The sequence below is a fragment of the Lissotriton helveticus genome, chromosome 4_1 (assembly GCF_964261635.1).
Source record: "Lissotriton helveticus chromosome 4_1, aLisHel1.1, whole genome shotgun sequence".
Classification (NCBI taxonomy): Eukaryota; Metazoa; Chordata; class Amphibia; order Caudata; family Salamandridae; genus Lissotriton; species Lissotriton helveticus.
The window spans coordinates 920,748,840-920,771,670 of record NC_136063.1 but is presented as its reverse complement, the minus strand read 5'-3'; the positions used below and the strand labels follow the sequence as shown (position 1 = coordinate 920,771,670).

The window sequence follows — 22,831 nt, the reverse complement described above, 5'->3', positions numbered from 1 at the left end:
GGATGAAGGATGTTTTTAAATGTATCCGTCGTGCTGCAGGAAGAAAATGCCTATGGCGAACTGCAGCATTTGAAATGTTGGAAAGGCATTTAAATGTCGCATATGTGATTGCTGATTCACACTTACAGTATTCTAAGCATTGGAGGAATGAAGGAATAAATATACAGATTTAAATGGATCAAACAGACTCATCGTTTGTTTAATGGTAATCCGCTGTGCGTCCGTCAAGGAGTGTTATAAACGCTCCATTCTTGAGTGACTGTTTATACTAGTGGTTTGAAGGCAAAACCATAATTTTCGGGCTGCACGCAAAGAAAGAGAAATTTAAGGACAACGAACAAGTGACTTTCATACAACAGGATAAACCATGGTGTGCATTTCGTCATAGTTGTGCGTAATTGATTCTAGTTGCCTACCCGACATGTTGCACCCATCAAGGATCATCAAAAAATTCTGGATAACCACATGTGAGACATGGACATCTGGTTTAAATCAGCAATTTTTTCGAGGGACATGAACACTTGTGAATTATGCCTAGACTAACACTGTGAAATTGTATTCAGATTGTTATTGTGATAACGTTATGTTATGTAATCTAGTAATGCGCGAACGGTTTTTTGAACGTACATTATACATTCTAGGGAGGGCGGGGTATTACACTTGTCATTTTTCAAATACCAGCAGTACTTATCAGCGTATCGACATCTACACAGTCTCTGAAAGTGGGGAGGCATACTGGGAGATGTAGTTTGGTTAAAAGAGGGCGTTAACTGATTGGATGAAACAGTGGGTGGAGAGTATAACGATCTATATAGAAGGGGAGAAATGGAAGTCAGAAGGTTTAGACGGCTGAGGAAGCAAGGAATGAAGGAAAACGGCGTGATTTCTTTGAAAATGTTAAAATGTGAGTACGAAGTTAAGGGGTGACAGGGGTCAGGCGACAGCATAGAATGAGGTTAACCAACTAGCAATAAGTTATGGATGGAGTAACGCCACAGTGGGGGTGAAAAGACATTTTGTTTAGATGCCTGACATCATACTGCGCAATTAGAGGGAAAACGTTCAATAAATGACCGGGGCTAAATAGACACGATAAATGTTTTTGAATGCACAGTAAATTATAACAATGAGGTTCACAAGGTAATTATGTTGCTTTGAATATTTGCAGTTAATCCCTGACGAAGGGCTGAGGAATAGCCCGAAATGCATTGGATGAAGGATGTTTTTAAATGTATCCGTCGTGCTGCAGGAAGAAAATGCCTATGGCGAACTGCAGCATTTGAAATGTTGGAAAGGCATTTAAATGTCGCATATGTGATTGCTGATTCACACTTACAGTATTCTAAGCATTGGAGGAATGAAGGAATAAATATACAGATTTAAATGGATCAAAAAGACTCATCGTTTGTTTAATGGTAATCCGCTGTGCATAGGGCATACATAAATATGCCATTACAATATTTAAACAATGCAACAGAGGTAAAACCACATTATTTCGCTATTAATTAAAAAAGAAAAAATATACGTGTCACATTTAATATAGATGATATATTTAATTTTAAAGGCAAATAGTAAATTGAGAAGCCAGTAATCAGTATTCCTTAGCTTGTCGTCCATGGACCCCTGGGGGTCTGCAACACCTACTCAGGGGGTCCGTCTGTGACAGTCTATAAAACTGCATTAGCAGATTAATAAAGTATGCATATGTAAAAAAAAAGCAAACGCTAAAGATTTAGAGAGCCCTGCAAATGTAAAGACATTTATTGTAGGCTAAAAAGTAAGTTAATATCGTAAGTGGGAGCAACACAAGTACAACAAACAGAATCTAGTAGGGACAATTGATGGCCTCAATTGAAGAACTGCCTTTCACCGACAAAAAGAAAGCATGTATTTGAGTCATAAAGAGAAAGTTATTTGCTAGGGTATAGTAGATCACTTCATCTTTTAGAAATAAAAGCACAGTTTGAAAACATCCAAACTTCCTTTCAAATAAAAATTTCGATTTTGCATTTTTTTTGTTTGTGATCTAAATTAAATGAAATATTTCATAATGTGAGTACTAATTTTCAGTATACTTGTTCCTGTATTTGTGTGCACAATTTAAGGTCCAAGTCACAGAACTTGTTTAGGCAGGGACACCTGGCTTCCAGTAGTGATTCAGCGGAAGTCCACAGAACCGCTGCAATATAGTATTACCTTGTATTACATATACAGGCCCACATTTTTTTAGCGTTTTCACGTTCACTAGTGTGAAGCAACAACAATTTAGCACTGCTCATATAGGCCTTTACTACGATAAGTAAGCAGACGCCATCCTTTGAGCTGGATGCCCCACACACAATTGTAGTAACTGCGAGCCTTATTCTGATATTTGTCAGGTTTAGTTGTGGTGTTTCGTAGGTTCTTCTTTGTTAAGAGATCTTTCTGTTTTAAGTTATTTACATTGCATGGACAATAGATTTCTCAAAGGCTGAATGAAATTGAGTTTATGCTATTTAGTTTCCTTTTACTTTGAGGAACAAACTCCAGTGGCTGGAAGTTTATCAAATGTTTTGTTTACAGATGCACAGATGTTATTTCCACACACCACCAAAGTTGGCCAAAACTATGCCCATGACAAATTGCACAGTGTGTAAGGAGGTCTAAAGTACGTTTTGACTAAAAGCCTCTTCATACAAGTGGCTGTTTGAGCACATGCAATAGCCTTTGGCAGCGATACTGAAACTGTTGTTTTTGGAAGCACCATAGTGCTTTGCTTTTTTTCTTGTTATAATTTTTTATTAGTATTTCATGTTCAAAAACAATGCATATAAAATATATAACACTATACTAGTCCATATGTGAAATAAATAATAAATTATATGAACTCATTTCAATATACTATGTGTAGCATGTTAATTACACCATCTAATTATATAAACATTGCGTTAGATAAAAGACACTATCTGTAGGTCAACACATTAGAAAGTAAAAAGGTAATAAATCATGACAAATATAGTAAAATCGAAAGTATACAATAGAAATGTTTAAATAAGATAAGAGAGCGATATGTATATATTATAAGAGAAGATAATATCATCAATCTAAGCATAAAAAACTAAAACCATTATATTCTGAATATCATATTAACAATGTGATAGAAGAGGAAAACTGTAAACATATCCAATAAAATAAATTCTTGCAAGATATAAAAGATAGTATAAAAAATAGGAAAGATCTTTGAAATTGATAATAGATTAAGGTGTATAGATGTATGTTGCATAGAAGTAGAAGCACTATCTCTCACTGAAGCATCATCTAGTGTGAAGAAGGGAGCCCAAACTCGATTAAACAGATCCAACTGATTATTTACATTATATATAACTCTTTCATGGGAAGCAGTTTGTATCATTGTTGTAAGCCAGGATTCTGGAGATGGTGGAGTTGGAGATTTCCATAATCTGAGTATGCAGATTTTGGCAGTTGCTAATGCAGAATGCAGAAGTCTACTCTGAGGTTTAGAAAGATATTGAAAGGATCTGAAATCATGTAATATAATTGTGCAAGGTGAAAGCGGTAGTTGTAATGAAACAGTGCGACTTAATGTCCGGCCTATGTAACGCCAATAAGATTGAATCATGGGACATCCACATATAATATGCATGATATCGCAACCATAATTATTAAATCTCCAGCAATTCGTATGTGGAAGTAATCCTGCCTTGTTCAACTTTACTGGTGACCAGTGCCAGTCATGGAGTAATTTGAATAAAGGAAATTTCAATCTGGATTCCCGGGCACCTTTACCTAAATTGAGTAATAAATCTATCCATTCTTGGTCACTGTAAGCGGTGGATAATAGTGATTGCCATTTGTCCTTAAGATTATCAGTAGTGGATTGAGAGAATAAATGTGATGTGAATATTTTAGATAAGCCTGACGAGACTCCTTTACATTTCCCCCAAGTAGATAAATACGATATTAGAGGTAAAATTTGTTTAGGCAAAAGGAGGTAATCCAAAAGGTTTTTTAAGACAGGTTTTAAGCTGTAGATAATTTTGTTTCTGGTGTAATGAAATTCAAAATTCCTCTACTAATGAATTAAATGGCTTAAGGTTACCATTGTGTAGAAGCTGTTCTAAGGTGATAATTCCAGCTGTTTTCCATTGAGACCAGAGAATAGGTTTACCCTTAATTCGTATACCTGTATTATTCCGAATTGGGGCTTTAACATGAATACGTGAGTTGGAACCTAAAATTCGATGTGCTTTTTGCCAAACCTTGCGCATTGCAGCCAATAAAGGGTTGCGAGGATCAAACCGACTGGTACCTGTCCCATACAAAGCCAATAATCCTGGATCAGCAGATAAGAGATATCTCTCTATATGCACCCATTGTGGTGTACTAGATTCATCTGCCATTAGGTATGGAATTTGGGACAGTTATAAAGCCATAAAGTAATGCTCTATGGAGGGAACACTCAATCCTCCTTTGGAATGATGTGCCTTGAGTTTATGTATCGCTAAACGCGGCTAGTGCTTTGCTTTTGAGATACATCCGTTTTCGGTTGCGCCCTTAGTGTAGTGTATGCATGTATCCCAGTAAAACCTTCAGTGCCTGTCATTGTTGAATGCATTATGTCATTACCAAGCAGGGATGTTTTCTTCTGAATGAAATGGTTGTTAACCTAGCACTGCACTGATGGGTGCTCTGAGTAACATCTGTGATAAAGCTATTAAAATACTCATGTATCCTTTAGAATGTGAAAGAAGTGAAGAACGGAACCCTTAGCAAAAATACTCCCATTTTATGGGATTCATTTTTTCCTTAAGTTGCATGCATTCCTTTTCTTTCCACTTTTATTGGTATATTTCTAAATTAACATTTGCCTAAATTAATATTTGCCCATAAACAAATGAAGGTGCTACAATGGAAGGCCCCCGCCCGCACATTGTCCGTGGGTCCCCCGGAGCCTTACCTCAGCCGCCGCTCCTCCCCCACCCTCCTCAGTTCACCACTCCGCCGCTCCTCCCGCCGCTACTCCCGCCTGTCCGCCGCTCTCCACCGCGTCATGTCCACCGTTCCTCCTCGCGCTCCTGACGTCAGCACGCAGGGTTCGAAGGGACTACTTTTTTTAATGTAAATTAAATAACGCATATTTTTATAGCCTATGTCCATCTGCCCACCCTGACGATAACAATGATGTATCGGTGTGGATTGACGCTGTGGTTCCCGAGTTTACCCGCCTCAAAGGTTCAAAGTTCTTACTTTATAATAGTAGTATAGATGTGTGTGAGTGAATGTATACGTAGCACCAGTTACGTTACATGAGGACACGCATTCATTTTAGGCACGGGGAGATTAAGTGATTTGCCCAGAATCACAGGAGTGTTTTGGCGTCGTTACCGAGACTCGAACCCAGATCCCCAGGTCCAAGGTCGAGCGCCCTAGCCGTTAGGCCAACTCCTCTCCCCTAATGACATGATACTCACTTCTCAATCTTGAGGAATGAAAATATAAGTTGGTATATAAACCAATGGTGTGTGGTGTGCAGGGGCAGGGGTGTCAGTGGTGCAGGCTGTTAAGTGCACAGGGGTGCAGGGTTGGGGGGGGGCCTAATATGCCCTGCATCAGTTGCAGGCACTTTAGCCATTGCCCACTCAGAATGTTTCCAACTCAGAGCCAGCCTGGTGCTTGATTTTGTGATTACCCTTAAGGAGGCAGAGATGGGGTATGGAGGAAGTGGGAGATAAGGGCGAAATGGAGGAGAGGAAACAGATTAAAGAACATGAGAGAGTGAAAGCTAAAACGGAGAGAAGGAGAGGAAAACATGACAGAATGGGAGAGTGGGTTAAGGATCAGAGCAAAAGAGATACATGTAGTAAATACCACACTCTCTCGTTAGGAGTTGCATCTTGAAACAGATCTGTTGCCATAGGAACTTCAAGGACTGGATGAAATAAATTCTGTCACGTTTTGCTGATATTTTATCAGAGCAGAATTGTGCAGGATGGTGTTTTGAAAACATTTTGCCCTATAGGAGTTAACACTCAATCTGCAGGTGGTTGAGGATCAGCGCCCTGACCCAGCCTCTTTGCCCTTGCACGGGGAAGTTCGCAAAGGGCTGGCCCATGAATGGAACGCAATTGATATAAATATTCACCAGGTGAGGTGTTACCTGTGAGAAAAAAAAACTGAGCCACTCGTAACGAGGCTCTATCTTCCTGAGTGTAGGCTTGCGATTCTCTTCCTCTGAATCAACAAGGAGATTCTACTTTTGATTCAGCTTGTTTAACTCGTTTTTTTCCCCAGACTTTCTATTTCACGCTGTTTGAATTTTATTAGGCTCCCTTCTCGGAGACCTTAAGTGCTGGCTCTACGACGCCCTACGGGAGCTGCTGCACGGCCTCGCATAATGTCTCGTGCCTCCGGAGAGACGCCCCCCTCCTCTAAGACACCGCTGCGGAGATTCATAGCCGTGTGTCTGCGAAATCTGTTCAGGGGCCTTGAATGAGGCCCCAGTCCACATTTTAATAAAATAAAAATCTCTATTCCGTTATAGCATGTCTGCGTCAGCGCTGTTGATAATCCCTCCCCTGCCAACACTTCTTCGTCATGTGCGACATGCACGCTGGAATATTTTTCTGACAGATCCGGTTTATAGAACATCAGTGTTTCAGCTGCTCATCAATAAAACCTTGCTAGTAAATTCACGCCTAACAGCAGCTGTTTCCTCATAAATGTTGTATTTTATTGCCCTTGAAAATGGTACTAAGGGGCTGCTTTTCTGAAATTTTATTTTGAGTATATATATTGGCTGTTAAATGCCAATAGAACAATAATTACGACAGTGACGCCGTTTACTAGAACTCCTAATATACACAGTGCTCGCGAGACATACAAACAATAGTTTGTTGACCTTGGCAGTGGATGTGTTCAGCCCTATCGCTGTGCTTGCTTCTTTGTTTGTTGTGCATTATTGCGTTGTTGAAAATTGTGCCTCAGTCAGAGCTGCTTATTCACGCTATGCAGGCTCGATGCCATATCACGCCTACACGTCATGGTGCAAACTCAAGCTGACGAGTTACAAACGGTTTACACAGGTTATGTGCTTTTGGAGATTCTGAACACCATGGAGAGAACTATTTATGTCTAACGGTTTAACTTAATTGTGCTGTGTTTTTTGTTGCGATTTACAGTGTTAGATACACACCTAAGATACATATACGGAGATTGCATCTACATATGTGGGGGCAGATTTATGTTGGACTTGCGCCACGTTTACGCCGCCGTTGCGTCACGCAACACGTCGTAAACTTGGCGCATCCCTGCGACCCATTTACAACGTGACGCATCTAGGCAGATGCGTCACGTTGTAAAACCATGCGCCACATGTGGGCGGGGGCGTTCCGGGGCAGGTGCGCCTCGCAAAAAGTGCCTGCGTGAAATCTACAAGATTTCACGCAGGCACTTTTAAGCCAATGCTGCGTCAAAACCCTGCGCCTGCTTGAAGCAGGTGTAAGGCTTGACGCAGCATTGTACAGATAGGGCCCCCAAGAGCATTGCTGGAGCTGCGTCGCGCTTGCGACGCAACTCCAGCAATGCTTCACCTTTACGGCAGCAGATGCGTCACGCACCTGTGCCGTTTTGCCCCATGGTGCGCCGCATTGTAAATGCGGCGCACCATGGGTGGCGGAGCTGCGGCGCACAATATTTGGCGCATCACTGGGGATGCGCCAGTTATTGTAAATCTGCCCCGTGGTATTTATTCAGCTTTTGCATTTCTCCTGGCTAACGAGGGGCAAGGCGGAAGATTTAGAGGCAGATTTACAAGGCACTTGCGCCACGTTTACACCACAGTTGCGTGACGCAACGGCGGCGTAAACGTGGCGCATCCCTGCGACCCATTTACAACGTGACGCATCTAAGCAGATGCGTCAAGTTGTAAAGCCCTGCGCCACATGTGGGCGTTCCGGCGCAGGGTGGGCGTTCCGGGGCAGGTGCGCCTCGCAAAAGTGTCTGCGTGAAATCTACAAGATTTCACGCAGGCACTTGTGCAACGCTGCTACGTCAATTCCTTACGCCTGCTTCAAGCAGGCGTAAGGACTGACGCAGCACGTTAACTACCTACCCTTGCGCCACGGCGCGCCGCATTGTAAATGCGGCGCATCCGCCGTAACGCAAGGGTAGTTTTGCGTGACGCATTTGTTCTGGCGCATCCCTGCTGATTTGCAGAGATGCGCCAGAACTCATAAATATGCCCCTAAGTGCCCAAAAATCATTTTATATAAAAAAATCCATGACGATAACAAAAGGAATTAAAAATGTTTCCACAATTTCAATACTTCTTGTGAAGCGATTGGATACTCTCCACCTTCAACAGAAATGTATGTGCATCATGTAATCATATGTGTAAGTTTCGCAAAACACATTTCACTTGTATCTGCTTGGAGCCTTTGTGGTCACCCACTCATTATCTTCACAATCCACTCATTATCTTCACAATAAACAGACATATACCACGCATTCAACGTTAACAGCTACCTCTGAGAATCGAGCAAATGATGTCCAGGGTTTCAAACCCTATAATGCCTCACATGGATCAAGTTGATTTTTTTTGCTCATGGTGAAGTCGATTTTTCGCCAAGGACCAATTTGAACATTACAGGGAACACCAGTGAGAGCAGCCTGAGAACAGGGTTGCTACTAGACCCGAACCTCGGGGGGAGGGGGGAGAAGGGGATGGAGGGGGAGGAGCTAAGACTCCCATCCAGGGTTGGCTCGAAAGCTGGTGGCGGCGGGTACGACTGTCTTTTTTGGCACTCTCCTCCCCATCACCTCCTTCTCCATGAATTCCCTCATTACCTATCTCCAACAGTGCACCTCATCTCTCCGCAGCCTCTTTCTGACGTACATTTCATTTTTTTTATAGTGCTATTCATAGTTCATTCATACTCAGTTCTGAGATCTGCATGGTACACATTCTTTGCAGTAGGCACATTAACCCTCCATGCTACTTTACGATGGTCCAAAACTCCAGCTAAACAATATTCCAAACTCTCACTAGTAGGAACATTAAACACCAGAGTTATCTTGACTTTTTTATTGTTGCTTCAAAACTGCCTGATGCACAAGGAAGTTAATGTGCTTTTAAACCAAAAATTATTTTTAAACACAATGCCCAGCACCGTTGGCACCGCCCTAAAGCCAGTCCTGCTCCCAGCAATGGGGCAGGACAAATATTCCAGAAATGGGGTCAGTGCTAACCTCATAGTCATTATATGAGGAAAAAGATCTATGGAAGTGGTGGGGTGTGATGCTTCTCCCAAATTCCAGGAAGCAAAACAATTTAACAAGTTTCTTATAGATGATTTAAGGGAGAGTAGATTTTTCCCCTGAGAATGTTTAGAAATTGTTGGTCTAAAATTTCTGAAACACCTTAGACCCTTATAGGGCATTCATGAAATGTTCCAGTACTTTCATGGTGCACCACAGCAGCCTGGCATTTGCTAGAAGTAGATCTAATTTGTTTCAAATATCTAAAGTCAGAAATTACTTCACTATACCAAGGCCATCATTTTTTCATGGGTGAACCCGTTATGCAAAGGAGTACATTCAAAATGACACTGCAGTTCCTTAATCAAGCTTTTCAGGCTACCTGTACTTATCACTGTTGCTCTGTCTACTGTCTTCTTATCAATTTTTGGGAATCCCGTGCAAGATGTTGCAGTTATTTTTGAGTGAAATTTTCTGAAAGTTTAATATACAGTTCAATATTTAGGTTTGAATTTGCAGATATTGAGTAATACAATTCTGCTTTCGAATTTGGTAAAATTCCATAAGATGACACAAGTACACATGAATCATACCAAAGTCCTTACCCAGGACCCTTACAGATAAATGTCTTAAAGTATCTTAAAGGTGTCCAACACCTTGTCAGACAGGATCACCATTCACTAAGCCTATTAGACTAACCAAAAATGTCGGAAGCCGGCTCTGTATATACTTTACTAAAGTAAGGTATAGTATGCGCAGAGTCAAGGGAGTCCCCAGAGGTATAGCAGAGGCTAAACTAGGGAAGTAATAACAGCTCGCTTTGTGGTAGTGTGGGCAAGCAGTTGGGCTTATCCAGACGGTGTGTTAAGCATTTATTGTATTCACTCAATCAAGACTGATATACACACTCAGAGACTGAATCCAGACCAATTGGGTAAGTGTAAAAAGGTATACTGGTGTTTTATTTTTAAAACCAAGCAGATATTAGTACAGGTAGGTAAAATATACTTTAAATTGTAAACCGTTACACAGAAATTCAATTGAGGTTCAATTTGCAGTTGTTACAGGTTTGTATCACTTTAAAAAGCAGTTTGAATTACACAGTAATTACTTTCAGAATACTTTTAAGTTACTTTTGGTTTACATTGAGGACTGGGGGTGGCATGGCTAGATACCACACCTAAGGTTCTCACAATACACGGCAAGTAAAACTTTCTACTTTGCAGTTTAGTTCTCTTTTCTCCTTATAAACATTAGTTTCAACACAAAGAGCATTTTAGACTCAAAATCTCTTAACTATGATTCCTAAGGGAGCAAAAGTGTTAGTGGTTTGTCAGGCAAGTACACAACTTAATAGTGGGAGTTTTGGAGGTGAGGACCAAGGTTGTCCAAGGTCTAGATCGGCACTCGAGTTGCACCACCAGCGGCAATGAGGTGGCAGGGTGCAGAATGCAGGAGCCCAATGTTATCCAATGGGGCAAAGGGGGCCTTCTGTTAAGCTTAAGAGCATGCCAATCGGGTGAGGAAGCAAAGCACCTTAGGCTAAGGTCAGCACTGCAGGGGCCAACAAACAGCACAGAATCTGCACCACCAGTGACACTGGGACTACAGCCACACCATGCGTGCGCGATCCAAATAGGAATCAACAACATATCCTCTCCCATGGCTCCCTGTCAAAATTGTAGTTATAGGCTCGATTATCACCACCCACAAGTCGGGCTCAGACAAATACCTTTAAAGAGGATATTTGGAAAATGGGCCTGATAAATGCTCACTCCATTTCAAAACATCTATCAGATATTAGAATCTTGTTATAGGAAGAACCTCTGGATAGTCTGTCTGTTACTGAAACTTGGCTTAATACTAGCTCAGGCCCAGATATTGATCTCGCCCTTCCCCTTGGCTTTCAGCTACACAGGCTAGATCGCTCGGACAGAATAGGGGGTAGCATTGCTATCATCTTAAAAGATGTATTCAAATGCACTATATCCCATTTTGTGCTTCCTGAATGCGAAATTGTCCAGTTTCGTAATGCCCTATCTCCTACCCACACATTCTCAGGAGTACTTATTTATAGGTCCACAGGCATTAGCAGCAGATTTTTAGAGGTACTACCCAACTATATAGGCCGCCCTCCTCTTGCTGGACCTCCGTGCCACCTTCGACACATTACATCATACCATCTTAAAATGCAGACTAGAGGAAGTCGGCATTCAGGTAAAAGCCTTAGAGTGGCTTGCCTCCTTCCTGGAGAACAGAACCTTCCAGGTGATGGAAGGGGACTGTGTCTCAGACTACCTCCCAATAACATGTGGTGTCCCGCAGGGCTCGCTCATCACTTAGTCCAACTTTATTTAATGTCTATGTTCAACAGCTGGCGGAGGTGGTGCAAGAATATGGAATATCTGTGGTATCCTATGCTGATGACACCCAGCTGGTTGTGTCTTTTACTAATGGCCCAGAACCCAACAATAACATGCTGCCTGTCTGTCTGGAGAGAGTGGTTGATTCAATGTCCGGCAGCTGTCTGAAGCTGAACGGTGGGAAAACGGAGCTCATGCTGCTTGGAAACCTGGGCATCCACTCTCCCCTGATACACTGGCCTAAATGTATGGGTGATCCTCCTATCCCTAAACGAGTCATGAAATACCTGGGAATAATGCTGCAGTATTCCCTGACACTGGATTGCCAATCCAAAAAGCTCTCAGGGACATGTTTCACCCTTCTTAAAATGTTGAGGAAAATAATTGATGTGATCCCTGAGCACCTCAGGAAAACAATGATACAATCCCTCCTCATCTCACGACTGGACTATGGCAACTCTCTGTATCTGGGCTCACCTAAGTACGTCATTAGGAGACTGCAGGTGATACAGAATGCGGCAGCCAGACTCATGTTGAAAATTCCCAAAGGCAGCTCTGCAAAGGAAGCTGCACTGGTTGCCTATCGAAGCAAGAGTTAAGTTTAAAACTCTCTGCATACCTCCTAGAGCTCTTAATAACATTGGGCCCGAAAAAAAGAGGAATCTGATTTCTAGGTACACCCCAAAAAGACATCTCAGATCCTCCCACCAACTGCTCCTTAAGACCACCAGAATTAAAAGGGCTAGATGGGGCTGTAGATCTTTCACCCATCTGACACCTAAGCTGTGGAATGCCCTCCCACTGGAAATCCGAGCTTCACCAAACAAAACTTCTTTTAGAAAGAAACTGAAAACTTGTCTATTTACCCACTAACTCTGCCTCGACTCAGCTCTTACCTGGCAGCACTCTCCCTAGCTCTGGGAAGCCCTCTGGCAGCCATGCGCCCTACAAATTCAATAAATAAATAATAAGATATGTTAAACTATTGTTAGTATAGCATGGATCAGGGATGGAGGGTGGAGGAAATAAATAATGTGCTGATCCTGCAACAAACTTTCAGTCTCCCGATTAAGGTTGCCAGTTGAATGGATTTCTACTGGCACCACCAGTATTTTAATGTCACAGTCAGTACAAAAATAAGTAAAATCAGCGAAAGCCAGTATTTTTAGCACTTATCTGTGCATAATTCAAACAGAAAATACAAATTCAAAGCTGTTTTAAATGTGTTCTAGGGCTGCATTAACGATCCATGACTAATAATTAGAGTTTAAGTTTAATTAAACAAAAGGAAACAAAGCCAGACCATACCATTTTATGTACAGCCCCATTCAATTTCAAGGCAATTTCAAGGCAAAGCCTTTAAACAACAACAAATGTCCAGTATTTTTGTTTTGTATAGGTGGCATTCCTACTCCTGAGATGCCTTTTAACTAAGTGCATTCTCCCACTGTTTACTTATTTTATTTATTTATTTATGCATTTTTATATAGTGCGAACCTTACCCAGAGGTGTCAGAGCAATTTACAATAGAGCAAAGTAAATTACATAAGGACTGAGAGTAGCATGGAAGTAGGTACAACTACTTATAGGTACTCGTGATGAAAGTTACAACTTAACAATTTACAGATACATTCGATATAGTAAAATACAAAAAGGTTGCGCCAATAGGGTAAGTTACAAATAAGGTAAGTTGCAAATTAACAAGTTACAGATACAGTAAACATTATAAAAAACTAAAAGTCGGAGCGAATATGTTAATACAAATACAGAATACATAATACAAATGTAAGGAATAGTGAATAGGCAGAGTGGGGGCCAGGGGGTACTGGAAAGAGTGAACAAAACAAACAATGCCTCCTTATCCAGTATCAAAGAGATGTAAATGGCATTTTAAAGACCTGTGAAAAATTCGGATGTGGCGGAGATAAGGCTCCAGACACTGCCCAGTCTGCAGCAAGTCAAGCAGCAGCAGCCAGGGCTGAGACACACGAGGTGGGGGGGGGACAAACGCCCTTTTAGCCCTATGGGCATTGCCACCTCGCTTAGACTGGTAGGTGTTCACACTGTGTCATTATGCGCTTTTGAAAAGAGGAAATAGAAGGTGACCACAAAAATGACAATTTTTATTAACATTTCGCTAAACTCCAAACTACACTCTGTACCCCTGTCAACAATTTACACAATACTTGAGGGGAAAAAAGTTTGTCATCATGGTGACTCCCAAACATTGATTTTATGCGATGCTGAACCTAAGAGTATACAAACAGGTGTTAAGAGTTTTAAAGCTGAACCACATGGAACCCTAATCCTTTGTGTCCATTGTCTCTCCTAGGATGTGTGACACTGGTGAGGGCCTGTTCACCTTCCAGACACGTGAGGGAGAAATGATCTACCAGAAGGTGCACTCTGCTACCTTGGCAATAGCCGAGCAACATGAGCGGCTTATGCTGGAGATGGAGAAGAAATCCCGGGTAAGTACCCTCGACTGTAATATTTAAATCCAGAGTCTGAGGGGAGGTTAGATGTTTGTTCCAGTAATTTCATGACAGAAGGTCTTACCTTCAAGTCAGTCTGCCCGCATGGCTCCTGTTCATGTATCACGGTAGTGTGGTGTCGTATTCACAGTTATTGAGGAGCACTGCACATTATAGTTATTGTCTGCAAACATATAATCACAGGCAAAGGGCAATTATCAAGAGGAAGTGGTCGCGCCTTAGGAGGCCTATTAGAAAGAATTGAGGAACTGATCAACCTAAGCCCACTTCTTCTGTTACAAAGGGAAAAATATTATATAGATAAGCAGACTTTATCACTCCTACCTGTCTAACCGCTGAAAACATTTTATTAAATGAGAGTTTGACGTTCCTAACAACTGTTTACGTTTGTGAGAACTAAATATACATAGAAGTAACTTTGATGTATATCTTGTTGAGGGGACTTCTTCATCCAAAGGTATGTATAACACCATATTTTTAAATATACCTTGAAAAAAATGTCAGTATAAAGCAAGTGATCAAAAACGAAGAATAATAGAACAAAAACATATGGAAGGAAGAGTATTTAGATTAGGAAACCTCAGTTTCTCTGCATTTGCATACATAAAAAACAGTTCGAATATGTTATATTTTAACTCACTTTTAAATGGATCAATCGGAAAATGGCTTCCAGAAATAGTCAATGACCGTACTAGACAAACCTGATCGTACTTGGGCAAACCTGATCAAACAGAATTATGACCATGAACTCTAGCTACAAGAACGTGCCGTTTGCAAAAACAAGGTTTTAAAGTCTTCGATTCAGATCTAATGATAAGCTTAAGTAAAGAATGATGCTGTGTATTTTAATGGTTTTGTTTCTTCTGTTTGATGGCAGGTTGGTTCACTTGGCAGCTTCACATTTGCTTCAATTATAAAATATTTTGCGCATTGAAGCAGTTTTGCTCTCCTTAGTCAAGGATGTTGTGGAAATACATATTAGCACACTTTTAGAAACTGTCTCATAATTTTGTTTGGATACATAAAGGGCTTATTACGTGCATGGTGCATGAGGTAATTTGCTCCAAACAGTCCACCAAGGCTGCATATAGTGCAAAGCCACCAGTGTCTATTTTTATATAGAAAACGGGCTTCATTAGTTGCGTCTGGGTGAGGGGCGTGGTTTGGGCGCCGATGGCAGAGGCGGCGTGAGCAGCTAGCTCCGTGCCTGATCCCGCCGATTATCCTGAGAACTGCCTGGGTTACGGTGGCAATAACAGGAACGGACGTCGGAACGAGTTCGGAGGCCTTCCTGCCCACCGAGGTGATGTCTGGTGTCTCCGGGCGCCCCTGAACTGCAATTTTGCTCCCGTTGGTGGAGAAGGAGGAGCGGCATCAAGATGGCAGCCGGACTCGCCCGGGGGAGCTAGTCCGGGACCCCCTGCTCGCTGTGTGTTGGGGTTAGCTCCTGCGGAACGATTGCGGAGGAGGCGCGACAGGCAGACCACCGCTCCGCACCATTATCTGCGGTTACTGCAAGTTGTGGCAGGTCGTAAATCGCCACGGCAGAAGGGACGCTGAGGCGATGGAGGACCTAAAATGGCGCCCGCACTTTTAGTGGCCTGGGTTTCATGGCCCCTGATCCGGCATCGCCGAGGCGACCGCAGCGGCCCAGAAGTAGGGCACTGACCATCCCACTGTGGTGCCCAATAACAACGGAGGCGCTGGGGCTGGTCTGCGGGTTGAGGTGACTCCGTAGCTCCGCAGGGGCTGCGGAAGTAAAGTGTGCCCGCGGAGGTCCTGAAACAGAAGCTTGGGGGCCAGGAGGAAATCGGACTGCAGAGCGAGCGCAGCGGAGCTCCAGTGCCGGACGAGTGGAAATGTGGCAACTGAGGGACCCTTCCTGGGGCCGCTGGTGAGTGCGGTGCTGCGGGCCTGATCCTGGCGCTGCGGAGGTGGGGGCGGGAGCAGGCTCGTAGCGCTGGGCAGCCGGGGGCCACGGAGGGTTGAATAGGGAGCCACGGGCTGGGAGCACCCACGGAAATACCTGGGAGCGGGCAGTGGTGGACTGCGGGGCGCGCCCTCCATTGTACATGACCAACGGATGTACCAGGGAACGGAGGGGAGCAGCTAGTGACCAGCTGGGGACCATCGCGCTGTTACCCCGAAGGCAAGGTGGATAGCCAAGATCAGTGGGATTCATTGAATGCCGGCTCGGAGGTCTGGAGTCCTTCACGGGAGGGTCAGAGGGGCTACCCAAGGAGAGGAGTGGCGGCTGGTGCGGACTGTAATCGTGAGGAAAGTACTGGGACCAGGGTGGCCACAACAGCATGCTTGGAGCTGCGTTGCTAGGGGCCCCAGAGTGAAGCGAGAAGAGAGGCGGTGGTGTACGCTGTTTATGTGAACAGTGAGGGGAGTAGAGCCTGTGGAGTGATAAATCGCATGTTATGAATCTCCAATGGTCGCGCAGGACCTCACCCTGAACTTAACCCCAGTGGTTGTTGGTGGAGGCGCTGTTGCGCTGGACGGGGTCGGTTGGCGGGGAAGGGGGCCACTTGCTCACGAGCAATGAAGCCCAAAGGTAGAAAAGAGGATGCCATGGACCCCGAGGGGGCCCATGGAGACGTAGAGGAGGCTGAGACCACGACCTCGGAACAGAGACTGAACAAACGCCTAGATCAAATCCTAGAAGCCATAACGGCAACGAAGGAGTCCCTCCATCAGGACATAACTCAAGTTGCGACGGGGCTGGGACTCTTGAGGGGGACCATTCGAAGCTAGCGGATAGGGTCAAGGAAACAGAATCGGTCCTTCAAGACTTCAAACCAGCGGTGGTTACGGTGGAACGCAAATTGGAAGACGCACTGAGACGATTGGAGACACTGGAAAGGAAGGCTGAGGATTCTGAAAGTCGTATTCGACGTAACAACGTGCGGGTTGTAGGCCTGCCCAAAAATATTGAGGGGACAGACATGGTTGCTTATCTGGAGAACTGGTTCAAGACTACCGTTGCTCCAGAGGGCCTCTCTGCCTTCTTCACACTCGAGAGGGCGCATAGGGTCCCACCGGGCCGCCCTCCCCGTCCCGTGGTGGCCAGAGTCCTTTACTATAAAGACAGGGATCTGCTGATTCAAAATGCACGCTCAACGGGACCTTTCCAGGTGGACAATAGCATTGTAATGATCTTCCCGGATTACACTCAGGAGATACAGAGGCATAGGGCCTCGTACTTGTCTGTTAGGAGCTTAGGGATGAGGGCATACAATATTCACTGCTATTCCCAGCCAAACTGAGGGTGATACTGGATGAGTCGACGCAGTTTTTCCTGACACCTGAGGACGCTTGGTCTTGGCTCGAAAGGTACAGGGCAGGCACAGATCGTAGGGGCAAGGGTGAAGGAGGACTGCACAGGCCGCCGCGGATGCGCCAATCACAGCGCCTCCGCAAGAAAACCAGAATACAACAGGCATTGCAGCGCGCACAGATAGCAGCTGATAAACAAGGAGCTCTGGCGGCTACATTGGCGATAACTGGTTCGCAGCAGGAAGACTCGACCAAAGGCACAGAATCCGTGGAGGACAGGAGGCGCTCTGGCACAGAGATGTCGGATGATGATAGCACCAAGGGCCCGGAGGTGACGCCCAGATCGGCTGATGACTTGTAGGTTGCTTCCCTCTGCATGGGACTCATTACTGAAGAACTGAGCATGGTGGTGCTGGAGGGCCTGGTAACAACTGTGAACTTTATGACTGTGCCTTATTATTGCGGGACGTTGAGGGCTGGGGGCTGGCGCAAGAGCTGCCACCTGTCGGGGCCGGACCACCCACCCCATTGCCCTTAAGGCAGCCTGTAGTGGCTACTGCAGGGTAGTACTGTGTGATTTGTTAGGGTAGTTTGGATGGGAACTGATAATGTGTTATTGGGACCTGTTCTGGGGGGGAGGGTTATGGATGTTTTTCGGGGTGTTCTGTGTTTGGGGCCTAGCAGATCTGGTGTGGGTAAGCGAACCATGAGGGAAGGAATAGAGTGGGAAAGTTGCAATGGGAACGTTACCTGAAATGGAAATGTATTACATGGAACGTACGTGGATTACATACTATGTCAAGGCGTCACAAGATGCATGCATATTTGATAAGGAGGGGAGTCCAGATAGCGTTGCTTCAGGAGACCCATCTTACCAAACAGGAGTGTATTGCGCTGCAGAAGAGATGGAGAGGTCAGGTGTTTGGCACTGCTTATTCTGCGTTCGCCAGGGGGGTGTTAGTATGGGTGAGGGCAGGGATTCCGTTCCAGGCCACATATACTGTGATAGATCCAGAGGGCAGATATGTGGCGGTAGAAGGGAGATTGTATGGCAGAGAGGTGATATTATGCAGCATATATGCCCCGAATACGGACCAACCCCGATTCTTTGACAACATTTCCAGGAAATTGGCACATCTTTTGTCAGGCCAGGTGATAGTGGGTGAAGATTTTAATTTGCTTACAGATGTAGTACTAGATAGGTCACACCCACCATTGGTTGATTCCCAGGTCCGCAAGATTGCGAAGAAGAGGGCGGAGTGGCAGAGCGGGTGGGGGTTAATTGACATATGGAGGGGGCACCACCCTGAAGATAGGGATTATTCCTTTTTTTCTGCTCTCCACGAACTGCATGTTAGAATTGACACTATTTTATGCACCCAGTCACTGGCACCCTTGGCAACACACTCAGAGTACCTGACTAGGACCATCTCAGATCATAACCCGTAACCCGCAGTTGGTGTCCTTTCAATGGCAGCGCATAAGGGCGGAGGTCCCCACCTGGCGATTACGCCCAGACACCCTGGAAGACCAAGCCTTTAGATCCGAAATCCAAGAGGGTATTGAACATTATTTTGCTACAAACAAGGAAACGGCATTCACTAGAGGAATGGAATGGAATGCATTTGAAGTGGTGGTGAGAGGGTTATGTATAAGTAAACATTCGGGAGAAAGGACAGTGGTGTTAAGCTAAGGAGCTAGTGGCCACTGAGACAGAAAGGTTGCGCAGTTACGATTATAAGCAGTATATGGTAAAGGTACATGCTGAGGGGGATATGGTGGGCACGCTCCTGGCGAGAATGGTGAATCCAAGGTCGGGAGAATGTCCGGTCCTGAGTGTTGGAACGGAGTCAGGGGACATGGTCTATTCTCAATCTGCGATCCTCTCGCGCTTCCTAAGATACTACACAACACTCTACCAGAGTCACCTGGAGGCGGACACGTTGGATATTGAGGGCTACCTGACGGGGATTCAGCTCCCGCAGCTAGAGGAGGAGGACGCGGAGACCCTGGGTCAGGCTATTACTATAGCTGAAATCAGGGGAGAAAACAAACACATGGCCAGGAACAGGACCCCGGGGGTAGATGGTCTCCCCATAGAATTTTATATGACATACATTGATGCCCTGGCGCCCCAGCTGCAGGAGGTGTATAATGAGGCGATAGAGTTGGGCCACCTGCCCGAATCCATGAGGGTGGTGCTGGTCGTCCCCTTGTTGAAACCCGGGAGGGAGGGTGATGACGTGACCTCCTATAGACCGCTGTCTATGCTGACGGTGGACTACAAAATACTGAGTCGCATATTGGCCACAAGGCTGATGTCCCACATGACTGCTTTGGTTCATGAGGATCAAGCAGGGTTCATACCAACTAGGAACACCTCGATTAATATCCGTCACCTGATAAGAGTATTAGGAAGTGACCTAGATGCTGAAATGATGCCAGCTGTGTTATCAGTAGATGTAGAAAAGGCGTTTGACAGCCTCGAATGGGAATATCTCGATAAGGTGCTGGAAAAATTTGGATTAGGCGAGCGATTTAGACGCTGGACGAAGGTCTTTTATTCCTTCGCTGCTGCTAGGGTGCGTCTGGGCTCTGTCGTATCATCAGAATATCCGGCGGAGACAAGGGTGCTCGCTCTCGCCCCTGCTGTTCGCGCTAGCGATAGAACCTCTGGCGGTCTACGCCAGGTCGGGGATGGCGTATGGTGGCCTGGTCTGTGGTGGACTTCCGCACTACATCTAATTATATGCGGATGATTTACTGCTGTTCCTGGCGGATGCGACGGTTGCACTGGAAGGGGCGGTGACCATGTTGTCGGACTTTGGGAAGCTATCGGGACTTCGAGTGAATTGGACTAAAACGTGTGTCTTTCCGTTAAGGATGGATATGCCCCAGCCGCAACTAGCCGCTGATTTAATATGGGAGCGATCGTGCTTCACCTACCTGGGAGTTCGGATCTACCACAAGGCGGAAGATATGTTGGAAGGGAACATAGGGCACTGCATAAGAGCCCTGAGGGGCAGCATGTCGTTTTGGACAACCCTGCCCCTTTCGGTACTGGGGAGAGTTGCGCTGCTCAAGATGGTGGCTTTTCCACGCCTACTCTACTATTTCCGTACGCTGCCGCTCTGGGTGCCACCCCGGTATTTTCAGGAATTGCGGACGCTCACCATTGATTTTTTATGGGGGACGGGGAGGCGACGGGTGGCACTGGATACGCTGTTGAGGCCGAAATCGGAGGGGAGACTAGCAGTTCCTAACTTCGAACTTTATTATTTGGCGGCGCAGCTGCAGATCCTTACACAGAATGTAGCACAGGAATTTAGGGGCCCGGAACAGGCTCGTGGTTTGGGGATACAGAGGCATGTCCTCTCCTATATTGTCATGCAGCAGCACCTGGTGGTCCGGAATTTAACCCTAGAGGAGAAGACCCTGAGGATGTGCTGGAATAAAAGCCAAAAGAGGGCGAGAGTGGCACACCCATATGCACTTGAAATCCCTCTAGGCAGGTTGACGGCATTGCCACACGGAGGGGACTGGTCCCAGCTACTGGAATGGGAGGAGCTGGGTTGCAAATGGTGGGCGACTTATATGCTGATGGCGAGTTGTTGCTCTTTCAGGCGCTGCAGGACCAATTTGGCCTTCCTGACGGAGGTTTCCTTTTACACATGGCTGTTACTACAGCAATGCGGAAACATTGGAAGACAGGGCAATCGGAACCGCAAACCACGATGGCATGCCAATATGTAGTAATGGCGGCGGGTACGTTTAAGGCGGTCACCTGCCTACATTCCCGAATGTTGTGCGAAGGTCTGGAACCCCTGACGGCTCTCAAACAGAAATGGTAAGTGAGTATAGGGAAGCCCATTCCGGACACAACATGGGGTCGTATCATGACAAGGACCTGGAAAGGGTGCAGGAATGCACGGTTTCAGCAGGTACACTTTTTTATAGTACACAGAGCTTACCTCATTCCGGGGAAGATCCGGAAATATTTCCACTTGCAGGACGCGGCATGTCCTAGGTGCCTCACGCCTGATGTGGAACTAGACCACATGATGTCGGACTGTCCGAAATTAGGGCCCTATTGGTCGGAGGTAGGGGCGCTTCTTAATGAAGTTACTGATCGGCAAGTAGAATATGGCATGGCGACTTGTTTATTTCTTTGGTTTCCTCACACTAAAACGACCAAGATAACTAGTAAATTCATTGATCTGGGTCTCATTTTGGCCCAGAGGGAAATAACCTGGCATTGGAAATCGAAGGAAGGTCCCTCTAGTAAGCGGTGGGCGAACGAACTCCATAAATGGGCCCGTAGTGAGAGCACGGTCAGATTACGCCAGGCAGCCTGTACAGCTAATGAGAAGAATCTGGAGGCGGCACGCGCATGGGCAGAACTAGTGAGAGCGTTAGGTGACAGTCTGACACCAGCGGAGGACTAAGATAGGAGGGTTCTGTGAGTAGTTCCATGTAGGGTACAGAAGGATAATTTGCGATCCTACAGGTTTCTTCCTTTTAGGTGTTAAGATACTGAACGAAGGCCCACACCAGCTGCGGTTTATGGGGGGAGGGTTTCATTGGGGTGTTGAGGGTCCCTACTGTTATTATTGGAGAGGTTGACCTCTTAGACTTAAATAAGTGGATCTTGGGATGGTGCAATCGGACTAGCGTCTCCCTCCTGAGGAGCGGATGAGAGGAGTTGGTCCTACAATGAGGTTTACTATGAAGGAATAGGAGATTGACACTAGGCCTAGATATTACACTGGTAGTACTTATCAATATAAACCATTTAGAGCATAGGACTGGTTAACTGAAGGGGCTAAGGGACAAGAAAATAAAGAAAAGCAGATACTAGATGATCCGGTTAGCAGAGTTTAAGGTCTCACGTTGGAATCACCAAATATGACATTGATTTGCTATCGCCGCCCGGCCTCCGGGATGTGGGCTGAATGGCTGTGGTATGCTTGATTCATGTTGAACGCAAGGCATTTATCTGTTTTGCCGGCGGGACACCTGGAACGAATGGTTGTATATTATCTAATTCTGCAATAAAAATAAAGTTTAAAAAAAAATTGTTGCGTCTGGGTCAGTTTTGCACAAGGAGTAGATCAGGTGTGCATGCATATTGTGCAATGAATCAGCCTGTTTGTAATAAGCGAGGAGCTAATGCAGGTAACCACAAACTGCAGTTCCTGTAGTCTGACATGAAAACAGGGCCAGCATATTTTAGCGCAGTGACCTCCATGACAGGCAGTAGCCAGGAGTAGGAGTTTGGATGGTAATTTGCACTGATAAGTGGCTGGACTGAGCCATGATAAGTGAATTGGGAACGCTCAGAAAATCAAATCCAATGCATGGGAAAGTAACAGGACTTGCTGCTCAACCCATGCTCTAAAATGACGCTTAGTCCAGTTCAGCACTGCAGTTCTCATC

At 45.1% G+C, this 22,831-nt stretch overlaps 1 protein-coding gene across 1 annotated transcript in view; it reads left to right on the top strand.

Annotated features, from left to right (window-relative positions):
- Positions 1-22,831, top strand: part of DOK6 (docking protein 6) — a 950,476-nt gene that overhangs the window by 879,951 nt on the left and 47,694 nt on the right. The window contains exon 6 of the mRNA XM_078686219.1: positions 13,951-14,089. Coding sequence (XP_078542345.1) covers positions 13,951-14,089 — 139 coding nt within the window. The remainder of the gene's footprint in view (positions 1-13,950; positions 14,090-22,831) is intronic.